This window comes from Manis javanica, chromosome 15 (genome assembly GCF_040802235.1).
Source record: "Manis javanica isolate MJ-LG chromosome 15, MJ_LKY, whole genome shotgun sequence".
Classification (NCBI taxonomy): Eukaryota; Metazoa; Chordata; class Mammalia; order Pholidota; family Manidae; genus Manis; species Manis javanica.
The window spans coordinates 68402969-68429921 of NC_133170.1; the positions used below are offsets into that span (position 1 = coordinate 68402969).

At 36.6% G+C, this 26953-nt stretch overlaps 1 protein-coding gene and 1 long non-coding RNA gene across 25 annotated transcripts in view; one reads left to right on the top strand and one right to left on the bottom strand.

The window, feature by feature from the left end:
• The window catches only part of IFT81 (intraflagellar transport 81), a 252692-nt gene that overhangs the window by 148735 nt on the left and 77004 nt on the right, over positions 1 to 26953 (top strand). For 20 of the 21 annotated variants that reach the window (XM_073222918.1, XM_073222915.1, XM_073222920.1 and 17 more), the window contains 3 exons: positions 10006 to 10155; positions 15216 to 15344; positions 26858 to 26947. In XM_073222918.1, the coding sequence (XP_073079019.1) occupies positions 10006 to 10155; positions 15216 to 15344; positions 26858 to 26947 (369 nt within the window). The remainder of the gene's footprint in view (positions 1 to 10005; positions 10156 to 15215; positions 15345 to 26857; positions 26948 to 26953) is intronic. The other variant, XM_073222928.1, reaches the window with a different exon arrangement.
• Positions 10043 to 26953, bottom strand: part of LOC118971672 (uncharacterized) — an 87305-nt gene continuing 70394 nt past the window's right edge. For 2 of the 4 annotated variants that reach the window (XR_012125626.1, XR_012125623.1), the window contains exon 3: positions 10166 to 11354. This is a non-coding gene — a long non-coding RNA (uncharacterized lncRNA). Of the gene's footprint in view, positions 11355 to 26953 lie in introns of all 4 variants that reach the window. The other 2 variants (XR_012125625.1, XR_012125624.1) reach the window with 2 other exon arrangements.

A 26953-nucleotide genomic window follows, 5' to 3' on the forward strand; every position in this document is an offset into this window, starting at 1 on the left:
TTTGCTGCAGCTGTCAGATCCCGAAAAATTAGGAATCAAATTTTGACACTTGTAATTGAACCCTTCTAAGTGAGCCCAGGCAAACCTGTGATATTTTTAGAACCTTTCAAATCACATTACACTCTTCAGAGTTCATAGCAGGACCTGAGGCCCCTAAAATTTCCCAAGAGAGGGAGCAAAACAGAATCAAATAAATTTGGCTCAGTTCACTGTAATAGAAGTAGTGTATCATGCATGCAGTCTAGATAATGACACAGTTTTAACCCAAGATTTGAAAACTTTTCATAGAAAAAATTTTTGAGAGTTAACTGCTTGGACAGCAATTGAAAACCCATTAGACATATAGTAGCAGCTGTGTGGTAGTGATTTGATTTATAATAGAAACACAGAGACCTTGGATGGTGTGATTAACTGTGTTTCACAGATGGATGTTCCTGTGCCACAAGTTTCATTTAAGGCAGATTTCTATGAGCATATACCATATTGCTTATTATAAACTCTCTCAAAAGAATTAACAGTTAACTATCCACTACCATATGTAGGTAATTGCATTGTTTATGCTTGGCTTGGTGACATTTTCTAATTTAAAGATAAAAATGTAATACAGGTTGGAAAAGGTTATAAATGTATTTGTATGTGTATTTATATATAGCACTAGTTACGGTGGGTGATTTGAAAAGACTGTTATTTTAGCAGAAAACAAAAGTTGCTTTGAAATATTTATAAGAAATTTTTAAGGCAAGACCTTAAAACAAATAATAGCAACTCTGGGATCAGACTTCAAGGAGTACAGATGATGTACTGGAGCAGGACATGAAAAGATGGCCTTTTCAGATACTCTGCAAGTGCGAATTCAGACAATACAAGACAAATGGGAGAAAAAAATGTGGCCACTGGGCATATTCATGCTGCTTTTGAATAGTTGATGTTATCTCATGTGACATCTAACTATCTCGGGCCTATTTCTCTAGTTTTCTATGCTTAAAAATCATTGATGATATAAATCAAGTATAAAAATCAAATGAATAATCATATCTGACTTGATTGTTTATAGTTCATGATGCGTGATCAAAACCGAAAGTTTCTGTGATATGACTGCCCTTGCACTGTTCACCATGTAAGAACTTATTCACTATGTAAGAACTTGTTCACCATTCAAAAACTTGTTTGTTATGCTTCAGAAGATTGGAGACTGTTGAGAATTAGGCTTGGGGTTGATTAATAATTGTGCATTGAGTCCCCTATACAGAATTTTATTGTTGTTAACAACCATTTGATCAATAAATATGAGAGATGCCCTCTCAAAAAAAAAATTGAAATGTTCTCTAGGTATCCAAATGGAAAGAGCACCAAGATATAGCATTAGGTGGAAAGAAAAAAGTCAAGGGTAATCAAGTGTCCTTTTTGTTGTCTGGGGTGTTTTATGAGAGGAAGGGATGGTTTTCTTCCCCCTCTCATTTCACCATTTCAAATCAGAAGTCTCCTTCCTTACTGTAGACAATCTCTCTGAAATCTTCGATTGCTTTGATGTAATATCTCCATTCATCTGCAGTAAAAACTTTAGGAAGGTCTGGGAGCCTTCCTCATTTCCCATATTCTGACCTGCTCAAAATGATCGTTTATTGTCATTGGGTTGTTTGACTAGATAGGAAGTTTTAGGATCACATTTTATTTTCTCATGGTTGTGACAGGCATCCCTCCATGGCCTTCTTGAAATAACCTTTGCTCTGTAAATGGCTGAGGCCACACTTGTTTTAGTTCTCCTGGTAAAAAGAGCAACAGAAAAACTTAAACATTTTGGTTGGCTACTAAGAGGATACTTTGTTTATCTTTAAAGTCCATAGATACTGCTTGATGCTGAGGGTTCTGTATCAACAACCTCTCCCCCTCCCAGGTTTCTGTATCAATCTCCCCTTCAGGCTGTGTCCTTTTAATATGGAGATTTAGGTGTTTTTATTTTCTGAAAAGCTTTATTGACCTACATATTTTAATTATAGCAGCCAAGCATGAATTATACCCAATCTGTAAAATAGGGATATAATGTTGCTTTTGCTTCGTAGAGTTTTTTGTGAGAGTGTAATAATACTTTAAAAGAACTTAGTATAGTCCCTGGTGCAACAGATAATATCATCTATGAACTGTCTATTAAAAAAAATCATTGATGAAATAATTGACAAAGATGTGATTTAATTAAGAAATGGAAAGTAGTAAGGATATTGGACTCACAGGATTTGAGTATGAGAGTACTCATTCTAGACGAGTTTTTCTAACTTGCTGAACTTTGGTGAGTTGTATTCAAACAAGTATTCATTCCTTTCTCTAAAAAGGAACTAGTGCCCCCCAACCAACCCACCTTTTTTAATAGTTCTCTGTGGTTCTTGAGAATATGAAGTGTTTATTGTATGGTTGCCTTGTAAAGTCCTCATAGCTAATTACTGTGGAAATAGTTTTCAAGCCAGATATTGAGGTGGAAAATTTGCAGCCGGAGCAAAGATTCTCATTTCCACATAAATATCCAGAAAGATATCTGGAATCTAATAATACTTTTTGAGTTTCAGAAAAGCTTGAAAAGCACTTGTAAATGGTTATATACTTAGGGAAATAAGCTGCCTTGTCCATTTAAAAAGCTAGCCCAGATTATGATCATTACTATTAAAGTTTCTAAAACATTAGACAGATAAGAAGAGAAAGAATATCTAGCAAATTCTATTTTGATCACAGAGGAGCTGAGTCTATAATACTGGTCCTGAAGCCAAAATCTAGCACTATAAGTCTTGATCTTACTGCTCTCAGCATCTAAAATGATGGCTGCTCTTTCGTAAATGACAAATTTAGATAACAAAAATATATTGGTCCAAAACAGCAGCAGAATCACAGAACCCACGAATGGACCAACAGTTACCAAAGGGAAAGGCACTGGGGAGGATGAGTGGGAAGGGAGGGATATGGGTGGGGAAAAAGAAAGGGGGCATTACAATTAGCATGTATAATGTGGGGGAGGGTACGGGGCGGGCTCTACAACACAGAGAAGGCAAGTAGTGATTTTACAGCATCTTACTACACTGATGGACAGTGACTGTGAAGGGGTATGTGTGGGGGGGGGCTTGGTGAAAGGGGGAGCCTAGTAAACACATGTAATTGTAGATTAATGATACCAATATATATATATATATATATTGGTCCAAATGATTAGTAATAGCTGCTATGCTATGTAATGGGCCTTCCTGCACAGACAGTGGCAAGCTTTGTAATTCATGTTAATGATAAACATGCTTGATTGACCTGCTGTGGTGCACTTAACATTCCAAGGATTTGTTGCTTATCTTCTATGCCAGAGTTCTTTTACAAATTATTTTTTAATATTTAATAATTAAAAATTAAAAATTTGTTGAATATTTAAGAAATAAATCTCAGAGTATTCACTCATAACCCTACCTTCCCAACACAACTTTTTTTATTTCTTAATTCTCTCCCAGTCTTGGTTTGTAGACACAGATAAAATTGTTCACATAGTGGTACTCAAGAGTATGTAGATTTGTAATTGCTCACAGCATCCATCACACCTAGAACTTTACTTTTCTGCTCATTCTAAATACTTGACATTTTAAAAATTTCTTTAGTATTTAAAAGGAACAGTAATCATCTCTTTTTTTGTAGGTATTCTTTAACTGAATCTAAACAGAGTGGCAGACATTATTAATCATTATCCATTATCTGATTTCTTAGAGAATTTTAGTACATTTTATAGATCTTATTTTAAAACTACCTTTTATTTTAGACAAAGAATTGTTCATTTTATAATGTTTAACATTATATGTTTTCCTCCTCAAAGGTTATAAAAATCCTTTACACAGTTATAAAGTATATTCAAGAATTGGCTACTAAATGGTAGCAATTTTGATTATTAATAATTGCAAATATTTAGGTCAAGAATTTGTTTTTTTGTTAACTCATTATAGCATAATTAATCATAACAATGATAGTTCCTATTTATTGAATGTTATGCTAGGTATTAAGCTGACTGACTTACATTTTCATATCACTCTGAGATAAATATTGTTATCTCCTTTATATTTTTTTAGTTGAAAAAATTGATATATAAAGACAAAAATTTATTTGCACAAGGTCACTAGGTGGTGGAGCCAGGATTTGAAATTACATTTCTCTGACACCAAAGCTGAAGATTTTAACTCTGAACTGCTTCTGTAGCCCTGTTATACTGGTCCTAGGACCTTTCATGACTAAGTTATAAATGAAATTATTTGTGCATTTTTGCTCATATAAATTATAATAACAGAATTCTAAGTAAATTTAATCTTTATTACTCAGTTTATTCAAAATAAAATATATCAGCTGTTAGGTTTTTGTTTGTGATGGGCTTTTTTGGGGTGGGCTGTTTTTTAATTTAATTATAATTTTTTAGATCTACAGACTTTATAATGAAAATAATGATCCTCCTCCACACTCCCAAGTCATGCTTCCTTGAGGCAACCACTCTTAATGCTTTCAGTTGTTTCTTCTGGTATTTACCTCTGTATTCCTAAGTAACATGTTTATGATGAAATTTCTTGATTTTTTTTTCAATTTTGGACCTACTATCGTAGAAAATGAGGATTTAACACTACACTCCCCACTCCCTATCTACCCCCCTTACCCATCCTTTCTTTTTTCTATAGCCTCCCAATATAATTACAATTTTTATAAAATCATTGTTTAGTATATTCATGATGATGATTGTATTAACATTTTGCTTACAGTTGAGCCACATAGTATATGATGATTACAGATCTTGTACACTTTTGTTGTTTGTTTGTTTTAATTAAAAGTGACCTCATTTTTTGTTTGCTTTTGTTTGGTTAGTTTTTTCTGTACCTGTCACTCATTCAGTTTCAGATCTTCCTATAGAACTGTACAATTTCTCTTAATATGGTATATGTTCATACACAGTAATCTGTTAATTACATTTTTTAAACTTTGGTTTCATTCTTTCTGGAGCTCTTTTCATTCTTCTGCCCTAGTATGGGAAGATTAATTTCTAAGCTTGCTGTACAATTGTAATTATAGTCATCATCCTGGAAATTTCTCTTACCACTCTTCTGTTTTGGATGCCCTGTTTTCTACATTGCAAGTCTTCTCTTTCTTGGTTTATTCCTTGTTGTAATAGAGAGTGTTTCTGAAAAGGGAGATTTGGCAGATAATTTTTGAGAATCTTGCTGGCTTGAAACTCTCTTTATTCCATTCTCATATAAGATTGTTTGATAATTTGGATAATGAATTATGGTTGAAAATCTTTTTCCCTGATAATTTTGAGGGCATTGTTCTGTTTTTTTCTAGCATCTGTTGTTGCTTTCTGAGGCTGTTCTGATTCCTAGTCCTTTGATGTGACTTTTCATTGTTATTATTGTGGTTATATTACCTCTTGAAATTTGGGGGATCCTTTCTTTACCTCTGATTTTCTAAAATTTTAAGATTATGGGCTTAATATAACTACTTTTTGCTTTCATTGGGATCTCATGTCCTTCAGTTCAGGGAAATTTTCTCGTGTTATTTCTACTCTTTTTAAAAAGTTATGTTCTTCTGGAATTCATTTGTTAGATTTGGGGCCTTCTAGATTGATCCTTTAATGTTTATGTACTTTTCAAAATGTTTGATTTTTTTAAATGTGTCAAATAAGAGTAGGTGAAAGTGTTTATGTATATATGAGATAAATATATATGTATGTGTATGTAATATGTGAGGAATAAAGAATAGTGAGATCATGAACATATATATACTTACCTCTCAGCTTTTTAAAAAAATAACCTTTGAAGTTCCTTGTGTCCCTTTCCCTTATCCCATCCAGTTTCCACCCTCTCTGAGGTAACTACCATCTTAAGTTAGGTATTTATAACTCTCTGACTTTTATTTACTCTTCGATCACACATTTGTATCCCTAAACAATATTCCTTAGTTTTCCTAAGCAAAACTAATGGGAGCATATTATGAATATTCTGTAACTTGCTTCTTTTGCTCTGTATTATTTCTTGAACCTGTTAATTGTTTATTATCACTGTATATATGTATCATATGAATATACAACAATTTATTGTGGCTTCCAGTTTTTGCCATTGCAGTGTTTCTGTCAACATTCTTATGCATGTCTCTCAGTGATCGTGAGCAAGAGTTTCTCCAGGGCAGTGTTTCCTAACTTTTTCCACATATGACACTTAAAGAAAACGATCCTTGTTTATCTTACTGAGGTAAAAGGACAAGGCTGCTTAGAACTGGCCTGGAAGTTCTTTATGATATCTTGCCCAGCCACTGAAAATCTGAGTGGATTAATACATTGGCATGCCCATAGTATTTGTGCCACATGAGCACTGGAGCATGCCCCATTTAGGAAGCTCTGCTCTGGAGCAGTACTGCTCAGTGTGGTCTGGAGACCAGCTCCAGTCCATAAATTATTAGTTACTAATCCAGGACCTTGTAAAGTTGAGAGGAATCATTTAGAAACATTTATAGTAATTTGATGTTCCCTAAACATTTTATTATTTTATTAAAGTATCCAGTCTACAGCGATTAGAAATTTTAAAAACAGGTTCATCACCATAAATAAATTTGAGAAGCCCTCCTCTTTGTGGGAATGGAGTTGGTGGGAAATAGGGTGATGACATAAATACTAGATAAGCCAATTTGTTTTCCAAACTATTGTTCTAAGTTATGTATTCCCCACTCTCAGTGGTGTTAAGTGTTCCACTTCCACCACCACTTTACCAACACTTAGTATTAAAGGAATTTTTATGTTTGCTAATTGGGTGGGTATTAAAATGGTATCTTACTCTAGTTTTAACTTGCATTACTAATTTGACTACTAGTAGAGGTTGAACATCTTTTAATATGTTTATTGACCATTTTGGGTTTTCTTTTTTATGAATTATTCGTTAAGTATTTTATCCATTTTTCTATCAAATTATTTGCCTTTCTCTTATTTCTTTATTGGTTTAATGTGTTGTAAATGTGTTTCTCCCAACTTGTGATTTATATTCTTAATACATATTTTGATGAACAGAAGTTCTTAATTTTAGCAAAGTTAAGTTTCCCAATCATGTATTTTTGGTTTGTGCTTTTTTTGTGGGTCTTGTTTAACAAATCCTTTCCTATCTCAAAATCGTAGTGATATAGACCTATATTCTAAAAGATTTTTTAGTTCTTTTCATTTATGTCAATAATCCAGTTGGAATTGATTTTTGTATGTTAGGAAATAAGGGCTCCGTTAATAAGAAGAAGAAAGAATTCTTTTCTTTTCCCTCAAGTTTGCCATGCCAGCAGTCCACATAAACAAAATCCTTTTGAGGTCTACAATAATTTTAAAAATATATAAAGGATTCCTGAGACCAAGAAGTTCGAGAGTCACTCTTACAGAACCACAAGAAAAAGTTAAAGGCTCCAATAAAAAAATGGGCGAAACACAGCAGGTCATTAAAAAAAAAAACACAGTTATACAATGAACATGTCAAAAAGTAAAGTTCCCTAATAAAGAAATGCAAATAAAAGGTCAGATACTATTTTGCTTTACAAATTGGCAATTATAAAAAGTACTATAAACAGCCTTTGGAGGTCAATTTGGCAGAATGTATAAAAACTCTGTTACCTTCTGACCATTTCTAGAACTATGTCCTATACAAACTATTAAGAATATGTCTGAAGATTTAGCTTCAGTATATTCATCATGGTTTTTTTTATATATGTAATTTGAAAATTCAGAAACAACCTAAAATCCAAATGATTGGATACATTTCCAATGGAAGAAAAACATTGATAACGTGTTTTCTTTCCTCTAATTCATTTGGGGTAGAGCCCTTGGAGTGCCTTAAAAGCCACCTATTGCTTAATTTTGTATGGAATTGTCATTGAGCTGACCCTGACTACCCTTCCCCTAGGTGTTTTGTCCAATGCAAGTCAAATAATAACCAATCAGCATAGAGCACATTGAGTAATTGGTGGGTTTGTTCTTTCACCAAAAACATTTATAGCTTTGAGCTTTTAAAAATAGTTCTGGAGCACAGCAAGATATGGAAGGGGAAAATTGGCCTAGATAATACAGAAGATAACAGATGAACAGGGTTGGTTTCATTTTGGGCACTTTGCCCAGGACACTTTTAATGGAACATATACTTACTCTAGGGATTCTGAGTCTATGGTTATGTCAGGCTTACACACTTATTCTTTAAAAGGAAAAATTGCAAGTTATTAGACTCTAGGTATACTCGTTTGACTTAAAATTTTAAACTGTTTCTGTAATCCAGCCATTGATAATTTGCTGTGTGTGGGCTGGATTCCTTAATATTAAAACTAAGTTAATCATGGGTAGAAAAATATTTTGAACTTCCTTCCTCTAAAACACAATGTGCTCTTCATTTCTTTCAAAATTTGAGTCATTTTAAAAGATGTCTAAACTAGGAATTAGAAGGTTATTTTTATGTGAAGAAGTTTTAATCTTACTTTTTTAAGGACTGTGTATATTAAGGAATGAACAAAGTACTTCAGAAGGAAAACACCTCTGTTGAACCACTGTGTAGTCTATTTGAAACCAATATAAGATTTTTTCTTTGTCATGTAGTTAATAAAAGAGTAGAGCAAAAAAAAGCCACTTAGTAAAAAATCTGAAAATTATTACTAACAGTACATAAGAGGAAATTTCTTTTTCAATATTATGTTCTGTTTCAGAAATGCCAGAAATTTCTTCTGGTATTTGCTTTTCATTTCAAGCAATACTTTAAATGAGACAGTGCCTCAGGATCTTTACACCTACTATCTCTTTCTGGAATGGTCTCTGCCTCTTCCTCCTTCCTTTAACTCACTCCTACATCTTCAGTCTTGGCTTAAATATAATATTTTTGAGAAGCTTGCCATAATCCACCTCCCCTAAATCCCAATTCCCACCTTTCCTACTTTCATCCCAATCCAGGTTAATTTAAACTCACAGCCCCTTTCCTTCTTCATAATGTTCACAGTGGTTGTAAACATAAATTCAGTGTTTGTTTTCCCCACTATTCCTTAAGCTTGATGAAGGCAGGATCTGTGGGTATCTTGTTTAGAGTTATATTCTCAGTGTCTGGCACAGTACGTAATAGTTAGTAATAGTTACATATAGTACATAATGGTTAATAAATAGTACTAATCAATGAATTCTTTTAAGTACTATTTATTTCATTTGCTTTTTCAAACTCTAGTTGGTATTAATAATGGGTCTTTTCATTAGAGAGGTTATAATATTAATTAGTAGGTAAATAGCTGAATTAGGCAACTGTGACTTTCCACTAAGTTGGAATATTCTTAACTTTTTTATATTTGGGATAAGTTTCATTCCAATGTCTCAAATGCTTCTTGGGGTATATGGTCACAGTACATTTCTTAACTGATAAATAGTAGTTACAGTTGTTGCCTTTTCTGGTTGACTATATTAATCCCAGTAGATCCAACGCTACCAAACTAGTACAATACATAGTTTGTAGGTATTATGTATATTTTGTATGTATATTACAGTAAGACCACAGCAGAATTGGCCTCCTACCTTTTTTTTATGGTATCATTAATATACAATCACATGAGCAAAATTGTGGTTACTGGATTCCCCCATTATCAAGTCCCCACCACATACCCCATTACAATTACTGACCATCAGCATAGTAAGATACTATAGAGCCACTACTTGTCCTACTTTTTTTTAACCTTCTTAGTTTTATAGGGTTGAGTTTCTGCTTTCCTAATCCTTATCTGTAAGCCCAAATGAACAGCTTTTACAGAAAGATTTATAATACTTAGATGGGTCCCCAAAATAAAAACATACACAAAGTATTTTAATTGAGCAATTAGTCTTTCCAAGTTTTCTAATAAAACAAAGTTTTTATTATATCCTTTTGACAGACATATTGGACAGTAGGGACTAAAATTTTTCTAATACACTGACATTATATATTTAGCAAATTTTCTACTAACTGTATTCCATATTGTGTTCTTTCACAGTTCAAACAATATGTCAGTAAACTTCGAAGCAAGAGTACAGTTTTCAAAAAGAAGCATCAGATAATAGCTGAATTTAAAGCTGAATTTGGTGTCTTGCAGAGGACAGAAGAACTTCTTAAGCAACGTCATGAGAATATTCAACATCAACTGGTAGTACAATATTATCTTGGAGTGCTAGAAATACAAATGCCAGGAGATTTATGGGTTATAACTTTATACTGAGGTCATTGTTTTTACTGGAAAAACTATAAAATTAATAATTTTCTCTGATAAATTAGAGAGATGTTGTATAAGCTGATTAGTTTATTTTTAATATAGCAGTAAGCACTAAATTATATGTGCTAATTTGGGGGTAATTAATAGAATATGAATTCCATGTAGGTTTTGTTTTGGTTAGCTGGTTAATATGAGCAAAATTATCACCAAGAGAATGACTAAAATACTTATTTATCATTGCTTGTTGGGCATAAATTTCTAAGCAGCTACTTTCGTGGAGTTTGGAAAGAAATATCCAGGGAAGGTGTTATATGGAAGTTTGCCTGCAGGCTTGTTCCTTACATATGTGTGTCTTGGTTATCAGAAAAGAGTTAAACCCAGAGCAGTCCCTCTAATAGGAAGGCTATTCTCATTGTGGGTGCCAGTTCCTCTTAGTTTTCTTGGTTTGGCTTTTTTTTTTTTCACCCATGGGAAATTATTTACCAGCTAGCAATAATCTCGTGGAGATAAATGAGGTTTCAACCAGTTGTGGTTAGCTGACACTATGAACTTTTCTAACTCATGTTGTTGAATATTGTTTTCTTCTAAAGAACTTAAGATTCAAAATTTACTCTGCATCAAACACAGATTCCAATGGTGCTACTTTAAAAATTCATATGTAGTACCTGCATTATTGTTCACTTCAAAATATTTTCCAATTTCCATTGTGATTTCTTTTACCCATGGATTATTATGTAAAACCAAACATTTGGGGATTTTCTACTTACCTTTCTGTTACTGTTTTTTAGCTTATTTCTGCTGTGACCAGAGATCATACTCTGATTTCAGTCCTTTGAAACTTGTTGAGTGTTGCATTATGGCCCAGCAAATGGTCTATTTTGACAATTGTTCCATTCACATTTGAGAAGAATGTATATTCTGCAGTTGGGGATGGTGTTCTATATATTTCAATTCAGTCAAGTATGTTAACCATGATATTCAAATCTTCTATATTCCTATTGATATTTTTGTTGGCTTGTTGCATCAGTTATTGAGAGAAGTGTATTAAAATCTCTGACTCTGATTATTAATTTGTCTGTTTCTCCATTTAGTTCCGTCAGTTTTTTCTTCATATTTTTCTCAAGTTAGAGTGCCTAGAAGCAGAGCATGAGAAGGGAATACTTTGTACAAGTGATTTATTAAGAGAGGAAGTGCCTTCAGAAGAAGAGTGAGGGAAGTAGAGAGGGCAGCAGAAAAAGGCTAAGCAAGGACATAGACACAGCTTCATTTTGATCTCATGAGGAACTTGGGAGCACAAGTTGCACCATGTTGTTGATTCAGCCTTGAGGCAAAGAGTCTGGCTTTTTATACTCCCATATCAGTCAGCCATTGGCTGTGGTGGAATGTAACCTCCTATCAGGCAGCTCCCATTGGGCTAAGGGCATTCTCTAAAGAAGGGGGCAACTATGAGCCAATAGCAGTTAATACTTATAGTAGAAGCTTGCAGATAAGGTCTGAGTGGGACACATAGAACATCCACTACAATCCACCTCTTGCACTTGTTTTTCTTATATAAATTCACTCCATTCCAGGTATAGCTTCTACATGGTTCTGGTTGGTTACTGTTTCTCGGAAAACTTATAGGAGGAGGGTTAGTGGGACAAATTAAAATTCTCATTACTACATTTGGTCCCAAGGACAGAAGTGATATTCAGCTTCTCCTTTCTTTACTATCCATTTGAGATTTCCCTCACTGGTGGCTAGTACCTCCACTGGTCTAGATGACTTACTCAGTGGGATGACCCAGTTCCTCCTCTTTGAGAGGTGTGAGACTCTAGTAACCATGCCCTCAGAAGGCTATGGTTATTGCTGTACTTACCCATTTACTGTTAAAACTGGGCATGGGAGTACCAAGATAATGCCCTAATAGATCACCTGAGTGCCAGACATACACCTGTTTGCCCCCATTATATAGCAGCACCTGTACAGCCTTATGATGTCCTGCCAATATAATAACTCTTTTCTTTGCTTCCTCATCTATGAGCATGAGGAGCCCAAGTGATGGTAGTCAGAGCATTAAGTTCAGACGCCTCTTAAAGTGCCTCCTGATGGGAGCATACCCACCCTGGAACCCAGAATATCTGTACCTACAGAGCCTAAAGTTGTCAAGAAGGGAAGCATAATTCCCTAAGTGTATAAATAGGAATTCTGATGAATGATGTATTCTGTCTGTCTGGAACACAGCACTATATAGTGGGCATTGGTTTAAGATGTACACTCTATCCTGAAGAATAGAACTCATCCTCATAGGCTATCAATTCCAAGCTGGCACCTTAGCTGTACCTTCTTGAGGCCCTTCTACTATTCTGTCAGGCCATTAGCTTTCTGGGTGGTGTGGTGTGTGATACCATGACTGAATCCCACATTGATGTGCCACCACCATACCTTTGCCATAAAGTAGGTCCCTTGGTCTGAGATGATATTATGTGGAATTCCAGACACTCCAAGCCCTTGGACAGTAGTACTGGCTGAAGCACTGTGGGTAAGAAAAGCAAACCCTTACCCAGAACATGTTGCCCTCTTCAGGGAGGAAAGATGATTGGCTTCTTCAAGGTATGATTCCATACCCAGAGCTCAGGATTGGCTTCTGATGCTGCCACGTCAGACCTTTGGCAATGGGCAGTAGCTAGATGAACATTAGTGAGAGAGATCCCATGCTATTTTTTTTCTTGTAGACCACCTTGTTCCTGTTTGTTAGAGCTGCTTTTTTCCAGGTTTCTCTTACTCCTAAGATGCAGCCCTTATACCTATAGCAGACTTTACTCCTAGGAAGTAGTCCTTATTCCTAGGGCCTAGCTTTTACTCCTAGGTTATAGCCCTTACTCCCAAGGAGCTGCCCTTCTGGGTTTCAGCCGATAACCTGGGACATTGGGATATACCAATATACTTTGACAAGTCTTGAATTTCTATCTCCCTAGCATTATAAGATCTTGAAATCCTTGCTACCTCTTCAGTATGTGCTGATTTCTACCTGGTTTCTTGGAGTCTTACTCTGCTTGTGCACAGCTTAGGATTTGGTAATGCCTGGAGAGGAAACTGCATACAGAATTTTTGGCTAATACTCTGTTGTTCCCTCTACTCCTTTCTTAGGAGTCCCAGTCTTATTGGCAGCCCCAAATTCCAACTCTTCTTCCATTCCCTCTCTCCTTGTCTTTCTTTCCTTTTGGTTCTTCCTTCCTCTTTTGAACCCTCTCCAGTTAGGTTTTCATACCTACCATTTCACCGAAAGTTCTCTTGTCAAAGTCATTCATATTGCTAAATTCAGTGGCCAATTCTTAGTCTTTGTCCTGTTTGACCTACTAGCAGTATTTGACATAGTAGATCACAGCCGCTTGCTGTAAAATTATTACAGTCTCCTGGTTCTTCTTCCTTAAGAACACTTGTGTTATTACTCCATGGCTGACTTCTTCTCATTTCTCCAAGGTCTAAATGTTGTAATTCCCCAGACTTAGCCCTTGGATCTCTTCTCTACCCTTATTCCCTTGGTGATCTTATCCTGTTTCATGGCTTTAAAGACATTCTTTATGCAGACAACTCACAAATTTATATCTCCAGCCTAGATTTCTCCTCGAATTCCAATCTTATACACGTAACATCTTTACCTCTCTATTGGATATCTACTAGACATTTCAAATTTCATGTCCAAAACTAAACTTCTAATCTTCACCACTCCCTCAAACTTGGTCTTCCTGAGTCTTCTTCATCTCAACAAATGGCAGCTCCATCCTCTCAGTACTTCAAAGCAGAAACCTTAGAGTCATGTTTTATGTCTCACATTCCCTCACACCCCACATCTAATCTGTCATAGTATCTTGTTAAAGCTATATGCAAAATATACAGAGAACCACTTCTCATTACCTTTACCACCACCACTTGATTCACTCTACCCTCATCTCTAACTTGAATTATTGGAATAGTCATCTAACTGGCTTCCCTGCCACCTGCCACCATTTCCCTCTATAGTTTGATCTCAGCACAGATGTTAAAGTGATCATTTAAAAAAAAAATTCCTTTACTGTGAACCATCCAACAAGCCTCCCATCTCATTTTTGAAAGTCCAAGCTCTTTCATTGACCTAAAAATAGGGTAACAATATATTTTATCATCTAAACTAGGACACTTCTGAGAATGCAAAGTACAGTAAATATAAACTGAGACTGTCCCAGCAAACCAGCTGAGTGCTGTATGATCCCTCCTTCCCCCCACCTCGTTCTCACCCCGTTTTCAGCTACACTGGTTTGCTAGTTATTTCTTGAAAAGGCCACATATGCTTCCTGCCTCATGTCTTTTGTACTTGCTGATCCCCTGGGTGTCTGTGTGGTTTCTCCCTTACTTCCTTCAGGTCTTTGCTCAGATGTCATCCTCTCAGGAAGACCATCTCTAACCACCCTGTTATTTAAGATTTCAACCCCACTCTCTCCTTACACCACATATATTTTACTTGTCTATATATTACTTGTTTACTCTCACTAGAAGTCAGCACTGTGGGGGTATGGGCTAGGGGGGATTTTTGTTCCTCTTTTGTTCACTGCTGTATATCTGTTATCTAAAGTTGTGGTGTCACATTTAGGTATATAATAAATATTAGATGAGTGAGTGAATGCAAGTATAATTGATCACTGGGAATCCATTTATTCACCAAATACTTACTGAGTGCATCTTAGTTTATATTCTGTACCAAGTACAGTATTTAGCATTATTCTAAAGTCTAAAAATAGAAATACTTCCTATGCACTAGAAGATACTATAGTAAAATTTAGTGGAAGTTTATAACATATAAAGGTATGTAATTTTTGTTGAAGTCAATAAAAATTGTCCTTTAGGATTACAAACTAATTTATTTATAACTTAATTGGTATGTATTAAGTCTGTATGCTTCTTAAGGAATCACTGAGGTTTTGACATTCATTTCATTAACCTTATTTTTGGTACCTATTTTTATTCTTTACTTTTAGCAAACTATTGAGGATAAAAAGGGCATATCTGGATATAGTTACACCCAGGAAGAGCTAGAAAGGGTATCTGCATTGAAGACCGAAGTCGATGAAATGAAACGACGAACACTGGATGACATGTCTGAAATGGTGATTACACTTTTTTTTAAGTTTTGTCTTACTGTGCAGCTAGAACGCAGCTGTTCTCATGTTTGTTCTGTTTTCAGTGTAACATCCACATTTTCATTTCTGCATACTGTTTACTTTTACTCTTTCCTCTATCTATACATTCTAGTGAAGATGTTCAACTTGTAATAGTTTATGGATTCTGTGGTTTTGAAACTGTGTAAAAGTAAAGTAACATTGAGAGAGGATTAAAGATGGTGGCATGAGAGGTGAGACAGAAACCTCCTCCCAAAATCACATATAATATGAAAATATGGCAAATACATCAAATCCTGAAAGAGCAACAGGTAAGGAATAGACAAAGAGTACAGAATATGACACCTAATATATAAAGAATGGAGAAGGAAAACAAGGGAGGAAAAAAAAAAGAACATTTAGATTGTGTTTGCAATAGCATGTTAAGTGAGTTAAATAAGACTGTTAGATAGTAAGGAAGTTACCCCTGAACCTTTGGTAAACATTAATCTAAAGCCTGCAATGGCAGTAAGTAAATACCTATCGATAATCACCCTAAATGTAAATGGGCTGAATGCACCAACCAAAAGACATAAAGTGGCAGAATGGATGAAAAAAGAAGACCCATCTATATGCTGCCCACAAGACACTCACCTCACTTCAAACCCAAAGACATACACAGTCTTAAAGTGAAGGAATAGAAAAACATATTTCATGCAAATAATAGGGAGAAAAAAGCAGGAGTTGCTGTACTTGTATCAGACAAAATAGACTTCAGAACAAAGAAATTAACAAGAGACAAAGAAGGACATTACATAATGATACAGGGGTCAGACCAACAGGACGTTATAACCATTATAAATATATATGCACCTAACACAGGAACACATACATATGTGAAACAAATATTAAACATATGTGAAACAGAATTAAAGGGGGAAACATATGTGAAACAGAATTAAAGGGGGAAATAGAATGCAATGCATTCATTTTAGGAGACCAACACACCACTCACTCCAAAGGACAGATCAACCAGACAGAAAATAAGTAAGGACACAGAGGCACTCAACAACACATTAAAACAGATGGACCTAACAGACATCTACAGAAAACTCCACACAAAAGCAGCAGGATACACATTTTTCTCAAGTGCACATGGAACATTTTCCAGAATAGATCACATACAAGGCCACAAAAAGAGCCTCAGTAAATTCAGAAAGATTGGAATTGTACCAACCAGCTTCTCAGATCACAAAAGTATAAAACTAGAAATAAATTGTGCAAAGAAAACAAAAAAGCCCACAAACACCTGGAGGCTTAACAACATGCTCCTAAATAATCAATGGATCAATGACCAAATAAAAACAGAAATCAAGCAATATATGGAGACAAATGATAACAATAACTCAACTCTGCAAAAAAATCTGTGGGACACAGTGAAGGCTGTGCTAAGAGAGAAGTATATTGTAATACAGGCCTACCTCAAGAAAGAAGAACAATCCCATATGAAAAGTCTAAACTCAAATTAACAAAACTAGAAAAAGAAGAATAAATGAAGCCCAAAGTCATTAGGAGGGACACAATAATAAAGATTAGATCAGAAATAAATGAAATCGAGAAGAATAAAACTAGAGAAAAAAATCAATGAAACCAGGAGCTGGTTCTTCAAGAAAATAAACAGAATAGATAAATCCATAGCCAGACTTACCAAGAAAAAAGTAGAGTCTACACACATACAGAGAATCAGAAATGAGAAAGAAAAAATCACTATGAACACTAACACTACAGAAATACAAAGAATTATGAGAGAATACTATGAAAAATTATATGGAACAAATTGGATAACCTAGAAGAATTAGACAACTTTCTACAAAAATACAACCTTCCAAGACTGACCCAGAAAGAAATAGAAAATATGAACAGACCAATTATCAGCAACAAAATTGAATTGGTAATCAAAGAACTACCTAAGAACAAAATGCCTAGACCAGATGGCTTCACTGCTAGATTTTATCAAACATTTAGTGAAGACCTAATACCCATCCTCCTTAAAGTTTTCCAAAAAGTAGAAGGGAGAGAACACTTCCAAACTCCTTCTATGAGGCCAGCATCACTCTAATACCAAAACCAGGCAAAGACACCACAAAAAAAGAAAATTACAGACCAATATCCATCATGAACATAGATGCAAAAATACTCAACAAAAAATTAGCCAACCAAATTAAAAAATACATCAAAAAGACCATCCATCTTGATCAAGTAGGATTTATTCCAGGGATGATACAATATTAGAAAATCCATCAACATCATCACCACATCAAGAAAAAGGACAAAAACCACATGATCATCTCCATAGATGATGAAAAAGCATTTGCACAAAATTCAACACCCATTCATGATAAAAACTCTCAACAAAATGGGTAGAGAGGGCAAGTACCTCAACATAATAAAGGCCATATGTGAAAAACCCACAGCCAACATTATACTTAACAGTGAGAAACTGAAAGCTTTTACGTTAAGATCAGGAACAAGACAAGGATGCCCACACTCTCCACTTTTATTCAACATAGTTCTGGAGGTCCTTGCCATGGCAATCAGACAATACAAAGAAATAAAAGGCATCCAGACTTGTAAAGAAGTTAAATTGTCACTCTTTGCAGATGACAGATATTGTACACAAAAAAACCCTAAAGAATCCACTCCAAAACTACTAGATCTAATATCTGAATTCAGCAAAGTTGCAGGATACAAAATTAATACACAGAAATCTGTTGAATTCCTATATACTAATGATGAACTAGCAGAAAGAGAAATTAGAAATCTAGGAATAAACCTAACAAAGGAAGTCAAAAACCTATACTCTGAAAACTACAAGACACTCATGAGAGAAATTAAAGAAGATACCAATAAATGGAAACACATCCTGTGCTCATGGATAGGAAAAATAAATATTGTCAAAATGGCCATCCTGCCTAAAGCTATCTACAGATTCAATGCAATCCTTATAAAAATACCAACAGCTTTCTTCAACGAACTAGAGCAAATAGTTCTAAAATTGATATGAACCACAAAAGACCCCGAATAGCCAAAGCAATCCTGAGAAGAAAGAATAAAGCTGGGGAGATTATGTTTCCTGACTTCAAGCTCTACTACAAAGCCACAGTAATCAAGACAATTTGGTACTGGCACAAGAACAGACCCATAGATCAATGGAACAGAATAGAGAGTCCAGATATAAACCCACACATACATGGTCAATTAATATACAATAAAGGAGCCATGGATATACAATGGGGAAATAATAGCCTCTTCAACAACCAGTGTTGGCAAAACTGAACAGCTACATGTAAGAGAATGAAACTGGATTACTACCTAACTCCATATACAAAAGTAAACTCGAAATGGATAAAAGACCTGAAACCATAAAACTCTTAAAAGAAAACATAGACAGGAAGATGGCGGCGTGAGTAGTGCAGTGGAAATCTCCTCCCCAAAACATATATATTTATGAAAATACAATAAATACAACTATTCCTAAAAGAGACACCAGTGGATGCAGTACAACAGCCAGGATACATCTACATCTGCGAAAACTCAGCATCACACGAAGGGGGTAAGATACAAGCCGCTGCCAGGTGGGACCCGAACGTTCCCCCACCTCAAAACCTGGTGGGAAGAAAGGAGTCACAACAGGGAGGGAGTGAAAGCCCAGGACTGCTAAACAACCAGCTCTAGAAATCTGCATCCGAAACGCAGATACAAGGCGCACAGGGTGCTGGATATTAGAGAAATGGAAAAACAAAACCTGTGGGCAGGTCCCTGTAACTGGCACCCCTGAGACAAAAGAAAAGTGAGTGCTTTCTGCAAGACTTAAAGGGACAGGGACCCCATAGCTGGACAAAGTGGTCCTGGCAGCTGGGAATACCGGGGAAACTTAGGCACCCTAAACGGAGGCAGTGCAGCTCTGAAGCACCTCAAAGCACTAAGCAGCTTGCCAGTCATTCCTCCAACTGGTGCAGACCCCGACACACGGGCCCAGTAGCAGGAGAGTGGCAGCACACGCTGGGGACAGCAGGGCGGGAAGGAACCGAGAGCAGACCCGTGCACCAGAGGAGAGGCTTGTGCTAGCCCGCAGTGGTGCAATTGCACAGCCCGGGCGCGGCTCGCACACACTGGCAGCAGTGAAGCCAGAGCCCGGTAGAAGCCTGCGTGGAAGAGCTCCGCGCACACCTGCAGCAGAGCCAGAGGGAGCAGGCACACTCCCAGCAGCCAACCAGAATCCCAGCCCAATGCACAGCCGCCCAGGCCAAATCCAAAGGCTGCTGCTGGTACACAGCTGCCCGGCAGGGTCGCCGCTAGCGTGGAGGAGCGCACCTGGCATGCCTGCCACTCCCCACAGGGCTCCGCGCTGCTCTGACGGACAGCCCGCCCACAGCAGCTTAGGGGACTAACCCGCTGGCTGCTCCAGGAGTGCAGATAACCGTCACAGGCAGCGGAGAAGGGCAAGACATCCAACAACCAGGAAAGGACTTTCTTCTCCCAGTTGACAGACCCGCAACCTGCCTACAGCCACTGCTATCACCATGAAAAGGCAAAAAAATCTGGTCCAGTCCAAGATAGTTACACCTGAGAAAGGATCTGCAGAGGCAGACCTAACCAGTCTCCCTGAAAAAGAATTCAAAATAAAAATCATAAACATGATGACAGAGGTACAGAGAAATATGCAAGAGCTAAGGGATGAAGTCCAGAGGGAGATTACAGACATCTGGAAGGGGATTACAGATGTCCCAAGAGAGATTACAGAAGTGAAACAAACTCTGGAAGGATTTGTAAGCAGAATGGATAAGATGCAAGAGGCCATTGATGGAATAGAAACTAGAGAACAGGAACGCATAGAAGCTGATGCAGAGAGAGATAAAAGGATCTCCAGGAATGAAACAATACTAAGAGAACTGTGTGACCAATCCAAAGGAACAATATCCGCATTATAGGGGTACCAGATGGAGAAGAGAGAGAAAAAGGGATAGAAAGTGTCTTTGAAAAATTATTGCTGAGAACTTCCCCAAACTGGGGGAGGAAATAGTTGCTCAGACTACGGAAGCACACAGAACTCCCGAGAGACGGGACTCAAAGAGGACAACACCAAGACACATAATAATTAAAATGGCAAAGATCAAGGGCAAGGACAGAGTATTAAACGCAGCCAGAGAGAGAAAAAAGGTCACCTACAAAGGAAACTCAGGCTATCATCAGACTTCTCAACAGAAACCTTACAGGCGAGAAGAGAATGGCATGATATATTTAATGCAATGAAACAGAAGGGCCTTGAACCAAGGATACTGTATCCAGCACGATTATCATTTAAATATGAAGGAGGGATTAAACAATTCCTAGACAAGCAAAAGTTGAGGGAATTTGCCTCCCACAAACCACCTCTACAGGGTATCTTAGAGGAACTGCTCTACATGGGAGCACAAAAGAGGACAGAACAAAACACCCAACATATGAAGAATGGAGGAGGAGGAATAGGAAGGGATAGAAATAATCATCAGGCTGTGTTTATAATAGCTCAATAAGCGAGTTAAGATAGACAGCAAGGTAGTAAACAAGCTAACCTTGAGCCTTTGGTAACCACGAATCTAAAGCCTGTAATGACAATAAGTACATATCTTTCAATAATCACCCTAAATGTAAATGGACTGAATGTACCAATCAAAAGACACAGAGTAATAGAATGAGTAAAAAAGCAAGACCAATCTATATGATGCTGACAAGTGACTCACCTCAAACACATGGAGTCTTAACAACAAGGTCCTAAATAATCAATGGATCAACGACCAAATTAAAATGGAGATCCAGCAATATATGGAAACAAATGACAACAACAAGACAAAGCCCCAACTTTCGTGGGACGTAGCAGAAGCAGTCTTAAGAGGAAAGTATATAGCAATCCAGGCATATTTAAAGAAGGAAGAACAATCCCAAATGAATAGTCTTAATGTCACAATTATCGAAATTGGACGAAGAAGAACAAATGAGGCCTAAGGTCAGCAGACAGAGGGACATAATAAAGATCAGAGAAGTAATAAATAAAATTGAGAAGAATAAAACAATAGAAAAAAATCAATGAAACCAAGAGCTGGTTCTTTGAGAAAATAAGCAAAATATATAAGCCTCTAGCCAGACTTATTAAGAGAAAAAGAGTCAACACACATCAACAGAACCAGAAACGAGAAAGGAAAAATCACGACGGACCCCACAGAAATACAAAGAATTATTAGACTATGAAAACCTATATGCTAACAAGCTGGAAAACCTAGGAGAAATGGACAACTTCCTAGAAAATACAACCTTCCAAGACTGACCAAGGAAGAAACACAAAAGTTAAACAAACCAATTACGAGCAAAGAAATTGAAGCGGTAATCAAAAAACTACCCAAGAACAAAACCCACGGGCCAGATGGATTTACCTCCTAATTTTATCAGACATACAGAGAAGATATAATACCCATGCTCCTTAAAGTTTTCCAAAAAATAGAAGAGGAGGGAATACTCCCAAACTCATTCTATGAAGCCAACATCACTCTAATACCAAAACCAGGCAAAGACCCCACCAAAAAAGAAAACTATAGACCAATATCCCCGATGAACATAGATGTAAAAATACTCAACAAAATATTAGCAAACCGAATTCAAAAATACACCAAGAGGATCATACACCATGACCAAGTGGGATTCATCCCAGGGATGCAAGGATGGTACAACATTCGAAAATCCATCAACATCATCCACCACATGAACAAAAAGAAGGACAAAAACCACATGATCATCTCCATAGATGCTGAAAAAGCATTCTACAAAATTCAACTTCCATTCATGATAAAAACTCTCAACAAAACGGGCATAGAGGGCAAGTACCTCAACATAATAAAGGCCATATATGATAAACCCACAGCTAACATCATACTGAACAGTGAGAGGCTGAAAGCTTTTCCTCTGAGATCGGAAACAAGACAGGGATGCCCACTCTCCTCACTGTTATTCAACATAGTACTGGAGGTCCTAGCCATGGCAATCAGACAAAACAAAGAAATACAAGGAATCCAGATTGGTAAAGAAGTCAGACTGTCACTATTTGCAGACGATACAATATTGTACATAAAAAACCCTAAAGACTCCACTGCAAAACTACTAGAACTAATATCAGAATACAGCAAAGTTGCAAGATACAAAATTAACATACAGAAATCTTTGGCTTTCCTATACACTAACAATGAACTAATAGAAAGAGAAATCAGGAAAACAATTCCTTTCACAATAGCATCCAAAAGAATAAAATACCTAGGAATAAACCTAACCAAGGAAGTGAAAGACCTATATGCTGAAAACTACAAGACACTCTTAAGAGAAATTAAAGAGGTCATTAACAAATGGAAACTCATCCCATGCTCTTGGCTAGTAAGAATTAATATCGTCAAAATGGCCATCCTGCCCAAAGCAATATACAGATTCGATGCAATCCCTGTCAAATTACCAAGAGCATTCTTCAATGAACTGGAACAAATAGTTCAAAAATTCATATGGAACCGCCAAAGACCCTGAATAGCCAAAGCAATCCTGAGAAGGAAGAATAAAGTGGGGGGGATCTCGCTCCCCAACTTCAAGCTCTACTACAAAGCCACAGTAATCAAGACAATTTGGTACTGGCACAAGAACAGAGCCACAGACCAGTGGAACAGAATAGAGACTTCAGACATTAACCCAAACGTATATGCTCAATTAGTATACAATATAGGAGCCATGGACATACAATGGGGATATCAACAGTCTCATCAACAGATGGTGCTGGCAAAACTGGACAGCTACATGTAAGAAAATGAAACTGGATCACTGTCTAACCCCATAAACAAAAGTAAATTCAAAATGGACCAAAGATCTGAATGTAAGTCATTAACCATAAAACTCTTAGAAAAAAACATAGGCAGAATTCTCATGAACATAAACATGAGTGACTTCTTCATAAACATATCTCCCCGGGCAAGGGAAACAAAGGCAAAAATGAACAAGTGGGACTATATCAAACTAAAAAGCTTTTGTACAGCAAAGGATACCATCAATAGAACAAAAAGGTACCCTATAGTATGGGAGAACATATTCATAAATGACAGATCCGATAAAGGATTGACATCCAAAATATATAAAGAGCTCACATGGCTCAACAAACAAAAAGCAAATAAGCTAATCAAAAAATGGGCAGAGGAGCTGAATAGACAGTTCTCTAAAGAAGAAATTCAGATGGCCAACAGGCACATGAAAAGATGCTCCACATCGCTTGTCATCAGAGAAATGCAAATTAAAACCACAATGAGATATCACCTCACACCAGTTAGGATGGCCACCATCCAAAAGACAAACAACAACAAATGCTGGCGAGGATATGGAGAAAGGGGAACCCTCCTACACTGCTGGTGGGAATGTAAATTTGTTCAACCATTGTGGAAAGCAGTATGGAGGTTGTTCAGAATGCTCAAAATAGAAATACCATTTGATCCAGGAATTCCACTCCTAGGAATTTATCCTAAGAATGCAGCTCTCCAGTTTGAAGAAGACAGATGCACCCCTATGTTTATCGCTGCACTATTTACAATAGCCAAGATATGGAAGCAACCTAAGTGTCCATCAGTAGATGAATGGATAAAGAAGATGTGGTACATATACACAATGGAATATTATTCAGCCATAAGAAGAAAACAAATCCTGCTATTCGCAACAACATGGATGGAGCTAGAGGGTATTATGCTCAGTGAAATAAGCCAGAAGGAGAAGGACAATTACCAAATGATTTCACTCATATGTGGAGTAGAAGACCAAAGGAAAACTGAAGGAACAAAAGAGCAGCAGAATCACAGAACCCAAGAATGGAGTAATAGTTACCAAAGGGAAAGGGACTGGGGAGGATGGGTGGGAAGGGAGGGATAAGGGTGGGGAAAAGGAAAGAAGGCATTATGATTAGCATGTATAGTGCACGGGTGGCACGGGGAGCGCTCTGCAACACAGAGAAAACAAGTAGTGATTTTACAGCATCTTACTACGCAGATGGACAGTGACTGTGAAGGGGTATTTGGGGGGGACTTGGTGAAGGGGGGAACCTAGTAAACATAATATTCTTTCTGTAATTGTAGATTAATGATACCAAAATAAAAAATAAAATAAAATAAAGGAAACATAGGCAAAACTCTCTTGAATATAAACATGAGCAACAGTTTCCTGAATGCATCTCCTTGGGAAAGGGAAACAAAGCAAAAATGAACTAATGGACTACATCAAACTAAGAAGTTTCTGTACAGCAAAGAACACCATCAGTAAATCGAAAAGGCATCCTACAGTATGGGAGAATATATTTGTAAATGACATATTCAATAAGGGGTTAACATCCAAAATATATAAAGAACTCACATGCCTCAACACTCAAAAAGCAAATAACCAGATTAAAAAATGGGCAGAGGAACTGAACAGACACTTCTCCAAAGAAGAAATTCAGATGGCCAACAGGCACATGAAAAGATGCTCCACACCGCTAATCATCAGGGAAATGCAAATTAAAACCGCAATGAGATATCACCTCACACCAGTTAGGATGGCCACCATCCAAACGACAAACAACAACAAATGTTGGCGAGGATGTGGAAAAAGGAAAACCCTCCTACATTGTTGGTGGGAATGTAAATTAGTTCAGCCATTATGGAAAGTAATATGGAGGTTCCTCAAAAAACTAAAAACAGAAATACCATTTGATCCAGGAATTCCACTCCTAGGAATTTACCTGAAGAAAACAAGATCACAGATTCAAAAAGACATATGCACCCCTATGTTTATCGCAGCCCTATTTACAATAGCCAAGATATATGGAAGCAACCTAAGTGTCCATCAGTAGATGAATGGATAAAGAAGATGTGGTACATATACACAATGTAATGCTATTCTGCCATAAGAAGAAAACAAATACTACCATTTGCAACAACATGGATGGAGCTAGAGGGTATTATGCTCAATAAAATAAGCCAGGCGGAGAAAGACAAGTACCAAATGATTTCCCTCATTTCTGGAGTATAACAACGAAGTAAAACTGAGAAAACAAAACAGTAGCAGACTCACAGACTCCAAGAAGTGAGTAGCAGTTACCAAAGGGGAGGGGGTGGCAGGTGGAGAGGGAGGGAAAAGGAGATTGAGATGTGTACTATGATTAGTACACATGATGTGTGGGGGGTTATGGGGAAGACAGTGTAGCACAGAAAAGACAAGTAGTGACTCTGGCATATTACTACACTGATGGACAGTGACTTCAGTGGGGTATGAGGGGGTCTTGATAATATGGGTGAATGTAGTAGCCACAATGTTGTTGTTGTTTTTTTTACAGTTTCTCACTTTTTATTTAGAGCATGAAGTGAAATCCTTTTTTTTTTTTTTTGAGAGGGCATCTCTCATATTTATTGATCAAATGGTTGTTAACAACAATAAAATTCTGTATAGGGGACTCAATGCACAGTCATTAATCAACCCCAAGCCTAATTCTCAACAGTCTCCAATCTTCTGAATCATAACAAACAAGTTCTTACATGGTGAACAAGTTCTTACATAGTAATAAGTTCTTACATGGTGAACAGTGCAAGGGCAGTCATATCACAGAAACTTTCATAACCACAATGCTTTTTATGTGAATCCTTTATAAGTGTGTATATCAATGATACCTTAATTTTTAAAAAGTTAAGTAACATTAAAGAAATATGTAAAAAAAAAGTTTTCATAGATCATATTACCCTAACAAAATTATTTTGTGTATATCCTTAGTAACTTTCCATATTCAGAGCTGCTATTCAGCTAGAATGCACTGGTAAGCTTCATCGGGCATTAAAATATTGAAATATTTCTGTACTTATTGATAAATAACTGCTGCCCCAGACTCTCAGAGTACCTACCTCTGCATGTCTTGCCCACACTGGTTACTTGCTCAGAGCCCTCTGGATCTCACCACAATCTAACTGCTAAACAAATTAACTTCTGGCACTGCAGAGGCCTCTAAGACCCTGTCTTGTTTCCTCTCTATGGCTGGTATCCATTCTGATTGGTCATTACTTATGCCATGCAGGTTATTATTTTGAATATCATTTCATCCATGTTTATGTATATGTAACCTACATAATTATCTATTTTTTACATAATACAACATCATTGTAGTTGTATATAGGCAATTTTATAATTTATTTTAATCATTCAATGTTAGATTATAAATATTTTCTCATAATGGTTTGCAGTCTGAATAATTGACATTTTGAATGGTTAAGTGGTATTTATCTTACTGAGAAATGATTTTATAAACCACTCCCCCAATGTTTGGCATTGAAGTAATTTATAGTTTTTTTTTACTCTTGTATATAACACTGTAATAAATATCTTTATGTATGTAGTATTTTTGTTCCTTTGAATTCTTTTTTTAGATGTCATGTATTTTGTTTAAATGACAGGTAAAAAAACTGAATTCACTGGTTTCTGAAAAGAAGTCAGCTCTAGCCCCAGTTATAAAAGAACTACGACAGTTGCGTCAGAAATGTCAAGTAAGT